This window comes from Helobdella robusta, assembly GCF_000326865.2.
Source record: "Helobdella robusta unplaced genomic scaffold HELROscaffold_4, whole genome shotgun sequence".
Taxonomy (NCBI): domain Eukaryota; kingdom Metazoa; phylum Annelida; class Clitellata; order Rhynchobdellida; family Glossiphoniidae; genus Helobdella; species Helobdella robusta.
In genome coordinates this window covers 6,374,064-6,379,710 of record NW_008704902.1, presented here as the reverse complement: position 1 = coordinate 6,379,710, position 5,647 = coordinate 6,374,064, and the positions used below count along the sequence as shown (strand labels likewise).

At 33.8% G+C, this 5,647-nt stretch overlaps 1 protein-coding gene across 1 annotated transcript in view; it reads right to left on the bottom strand.

Moving 5' to 3' along the window:
• Positions 1-1,416, bottom strand: part of HELRODRAFT_162745 (hypothetical protein) — a gene marked incomplete at both ends in the record, with an annotated part of 6,327 nt that extends 4,911 nt beyond the window's left edge. Inside the window, 3 exons of the mRNA XM_009024855.1 lie at positions 5-229; positions 345-524; positions 600-1,416. Coding sequence (XP_009023103.1) covers positions 5-229; positions 345-524; positions 600-1,416 — 1,222 coding nt within the window. The remainder of the gene's footprint in view (positions 1-4; positions 230-344; positions 525-599) is intronic.
• Positions 1,417-5,647: the final 4,231 nt, after the last annotated feature.

The following is a 5,647-nucleotide window of genomic DNA, read 5'->3' as shown; positions in this document are numbered from 1 at the left end:
TGACATTCGTTGGGCGTAGGCACGTGTGGATGTTGGTCCTTCATGTGTACAAAATACTCCTTAGACTGTCTCGTCGAGTGACCACACTCCTCACACACGTACAACTTATCTCTCCTTTCCTTGTGCTTGTAATTGAACTGAACGTTGTGCACCTTCCGCGCGTGTGACTCCAGTGAACAACGTTGTGTGAATGCCTTGTCACAATGCTCGCATTTGTATGGACGGACTCCTGCATCAATTTTAAATTTAAAAGAGTTATTTTTCAATTAATCTAAATCGATTCATTTGTAATTTTGTTTGAGAATCTTAAAAATCAGAAAAAGAAATATGTAAATGAAACCTACCAGTGTGTGTTCTTGTGTGTCTCTTCAAGTCGAAAGTGTCGTTGAAACCCTTGCCACAAAATGTGCAGAGGTAGCGTTTGATGTCCGTGTGGCACTTGACGTGGCGATTGAGAAGTCGCTGCAAAGGAAAGCTTTTCAAACAAACTCGACATAAGAACTCGTTGTATTTTGTCTGCACACCTGTACAATTGAAAATCATATGGTTAGTATTATAAGTTCGATTTATTTGTTCATTATCGCTCATGATGTACTTACTGAGATCTTGTCCTTCGTGCAACTGTTTGATCAGGTGGTTCTGCAGTAGTGGGTTCTTTATTCCTCGTCCACTATTCACATGTTCAACGTTCCTTTCAACTGGTTTTTCCTGCCAAAAGATTTGCTTGCTTGAATGAGAAAGAACTTCATTTGTTTGCATGGGTGTATACAAAAATGTAGCGTTGAAACTTTGGAACCCAGAATCCATTCTTGATTTACTGAGATGAGGAGTGCTGAACATCGGCGGATAAATTGGGGAGGGCATGACAAAGGACGATTCATCAAGTTTCCTTCGTTTGCTGAACTTGTTTTCAACATCAACTCGGATGAGTGGAGTGCTTCTGCAATAGGGAGACAAAAATGTTTTTTTCCCTTCACGGTTTCTTTTCAAATTTGACGCACGAACGAACGATAGATCGTAGGTAGATTGCTGGGGTACACAGTGTCTCCGTTCGTCTTTGAGTGAACTCACATTTTGAATTGGTGCCAAGATATGCTGTATGCTGTATTGGCTGCAGCTGTTAGCATCTGTTTGTTCTTTATGATCGCAATTTCGAATATTTGCTTGTGATAAACCAGTTAACAACGAGCTACTTGAGGAACAATTGAATGGTGCAAAAGGTGAACAACATGATCCTGAGGCTGGTGAATAAGTGAATAGAGGGGCGAAGTTATTAGATGATGAGAACGTTGATGTTGATAATGGTGTTGATGATGATGATGATAATGATGTTGATGACGATTTTCCGTCGTCCGATTTAGCGAGCAGTTCTACTGAACTGAATATAGATGGTTTCTTCAAATTATTACTCATCATATTTTCTGTTTGTTCTCTATTATCTATATAAGTATCCTTTGATTTATTTGGTCCTGAATATTTTAGTTTATTAAATTAATTTCAACTGTACTCAAAGTTTAGCAAAAGTACGTTCGTTTAATTAGTTATAAAGATAAACGGTTAAAATAATCTGGAAAAGTTTTTCAACTTTGATTGCTCATGTTTCCTTAGTCCGTCATTATATAGTAACCGCTCTAATTGGCTCCTCCTACATTATCGATAACCAATAAGACGCTGGTCAATCTAACAACATGTGTTTCCAACCGTTTTTTTTGACCTGTTAAACATTGTTAGAACTTAGAACAAGGACCGAGAGTTGTAATGCATTGGTTACTTAATTGAATAATTGACTGGTTTATTGTTTATTGGTATTTACTTGGTCACTATTTACCAGCATATTTTATTTCAGTATTTTTAACAATGACCATAAAGAATTTACACCATAAAAATTGTTTGGGCAATAAAATTGTCGCAAATGCATTACGAAAATGTTTGAAGCGGCGTGCCACAAAATCGTTACTATGTAAAGATGTCATAATCAATGAATGTTATAGCGTTCTGATTAGCGGCTGTCCTGAGGAAAATTTATTTTCACTCCTAATTTGTTCATTTAAAAAATTGTTGATATAGTTTGAAATTTTAAGTTTAAATTTTTTTTATCAAATGAATTAAAAACATCGCACAATATTAAATGAATTATAAAAAATGATAAAATAAAATTAACGACATTGACAAATAAACTTGCGTTTAATGTATGTTTTCAAACAGTCACCGCATGTCCCACCACTTACTTTCATTAATTACTTTACAACATCCAGTATGTCGCTTTACCATTTTAGATGTAAAATGTAAAAACAAAGTAAAACGCGCTGTGGGTTGAATTTTATATTTCAATTAATGGAATATTTTTATTGGTAAGTGAATTAAAATTAAAATTCACACAATAAGAACAATGAGAAGATACGACGGACTGTAAATCAGCATGACTGTTGGAGCACACGCTGCTAACTGGACAACAATATGACAAATGAAAGAATATTACAGACTATTCACATGCATGCACTCAGTCGTCGTATCGCTTATTACTGCAGAACGCGTGTGGTTTAAAACACTATATTGTTCATTTTCAGTATTATTAAAAACGTGGCTAAGAGTTGGTGGTTCAACGCTATAAAGCCTCATCACCAACATCATACCGACATTTCAACTACTGAATGTCAAACCTTTACGCGACAGATTTTGAGTGAAAAAAAATTTTTTAACCATTTTACTTTCCAAAAACATCTTTTGATAAATTGGGTCAATTATAGCCGCCAGTGCTTAACGACCAAGAAATGAAACATCAATGAATGATGAACTAGAGAACAATATTTAAAATCGATATCCATATTACAAATTTTAAATAACAGTTTTTTAAACAAAATTTTAAAAACGATCGGTTTGATAAAAACGAGAAAATATAAACAAGATATTCAAAAGAACAAATAAAACAAAACAGAAAATATCAAACCATTAAAATTTTTTTCTAAGCGGAAATTTTAAAATACCAATATCCACATGTGGATACGTCTGTTTTTCAAACAAGTTTGTTTATTTTGTTAAAAAGTATGGAAAATAAAAACAGTTCAAATTATCAACTGATCTTTCACTAAATCTATTAGGTGTTTAATTAAATAAGCAAAAGATTTTAATGTACTTTACAATATTCTACAAACAAATTTGATCCCACATACACTTGATTCCAAATATTAAAACTATTCAATTATTTGACTTATAACGCAAATTAGGAATGTAACGGATCTATGTGTCGAGGAATTAAGTGTAGACTAACCGTTGAAAAAAAATTGAAAACTTGTAAATAATGGTAAAAATATTTTGAAAACGTTGCTATGCAAAATATTTTGCTAAACTACGAAAGATGAATTTTGCGTTTAGATGCAAATTTTTAAATCACAAAGATACATTGAAAAAAATTTAAAAAAAGTGTAAACAGTTATTTGAAAAAAAATTTTATTTAACAAACGCGGACACACGTCGATTTGAAGAGAGCTGCCAACCCGCTCTTGTTACGTGAGCACTGTCAATCGTGCATTGTAATTTCTCAACCTTAGAACACGTTAATATGAATAGCAGTGCTGAATGATGGCTGCTGAGATTTTATCGCATTGAAGTGTTTGCAGGGAATGTGAGCTTGTGCTCGCTGGTATCTGCGGTCGTGTTCTTTTCTTCGAATTCATTTGTTTGGTCCTTCAGTTCTAAATCTTTCATCGATTTTGTCATTGAATGAATGAATGAATGAATGAATGAATGAATGAATGAATGAATGAATGAATGAATGAATGAATCTGCTAATGTTTGTAAAGTAGGTTCATCCTGTTATATTTTGTGCAATAAGATTATCTTGGTAGGTGACAGCGTACAAATCTTTTGTCAACTTGCTGTTTATTTTTCGTTTGTGTATGCATATTTGTGAGCTGCGTGATTATGTGAGTGTGTGTGTGTGTGTGTGTGTGTGTGTGTGTGGCGTGGTGACTGGTGACAGAATGGTTTTGTAAGGTTTACAAAATAGACTCGCTCTGTACAGTGGGATTAGCTGCACGGGTGACGACGTACAAACCTTCTTTCTTATGTCAACCATTAAATTGTTTTGTGTGTATTGTGTCATTTTGGTCTGCATGAATGAACATATATAATTACATCAAATTTTTTTCAATACAACATACAATATAGAAAATTTACGTTAATGGCTTTTCGCATAAAACTTTAGATCTGTAATAGATGGTAGACAAGCTGGTGCAAAGCTCTTCTGACTCTTTTGATTCAACGAGGTGTATGTGGGCTGAAGTATGTCGGCATGTTGGCATGTTTTTTTTTATATTTTCCTTCTTCTAAATTTTCACCACCCACTTTGCATTTTCATATTTTTTTATTCAAATAAATTTCAATCAATTATTCTATTTACGTAAATTAATAAGTAGATGCTTAGGTAATAATTACAAAATTGAAATACTCAAAAAATTAATAAAATATCTTTGAAAATATATATGAACATGCATGAAGGCGAGTTGGTGTAATGGTTGAAGACATGTTCCAGCAATCTGATACGAATACAAGCTGTTCTCCACTTATGAATTGTTCCCAACATTCAGATGCATGTGTCCATTCCCGCCTACTCAAACATTATTTTTGAGGATTAATGAAGAAAAAATTATAAAATAAATCAATTAACTAATTAATCATTAAAAAATATGCATGGGGATAAAATGTTTGAGTACCGCAGTTATGTTTTTGTAATAATCACTAAGGATATTGTTACAATTGCTACTTTTTCTTTTAAATTCTCTCTCATTCGTTTTAAAAAAATACACGGAGGAGTGTATTTTTATAAAAAATACAAGTAATTCACCATACATTCATCACACATTCTGCGTGGGTGGTGTTGGGTTAGGGTTATGTGATGGGTCTTGGCACTCAAATCCAGTCCCCTCAATAATGGTACCAAACCCGAAAATGAATGTTATACATGAAACTATTTTTGTACATTGAACAAAAAATAAAGACCCACCGAAAATGTACGGCTACTCTACCTAATTTCATGTTAGCCCGATGGGATGTAGAGGCAGATTCTTTGGTGAAGATGAACTTTTAAACAGGAAAGATATCTGGTGAAAGAAATCGCCTGTTGATATTAGCGGTAATTGACGTACGACAATTTTTAAAACGTAGGCATTACTTTCGTCATCACTAATGAGATAATGAATGGAAGAATGAATGGATGGATGGATTTTGAGGGTGTGTCGTCGAAACAACATTAAATTGCACACCAAATAAAACGTTCGTTCGTTAAAAAAAATTAAGAAAAAAAACCTCAAAAAATCGCCATAAAAACGGCCTTTAAACGACTTTTGTTCTCAGGCGTTTACGGTAGAAAGGGCCTTTTTTAGGGAGGAGACACCTATTGTCACCGATTTTTTGCTATTTTTCAAAAATTTTCATGTAAAACCCCTTTAGGTGGCAGGGTGGGTGGGTGGGTAAGTGGGTGGGTAGGTGAATGGTTGGTTCGTTCGATGGATGAATGGATGAACGGATAGATGGATGAATGAATGAATGAATATATGGATAGATGGAAATATGAATGGATGGATGTATCGATGAATGAATGAATAAATGTTAACCAGTTAACAAATTTGTTTGAATGAGTTTTCATTTT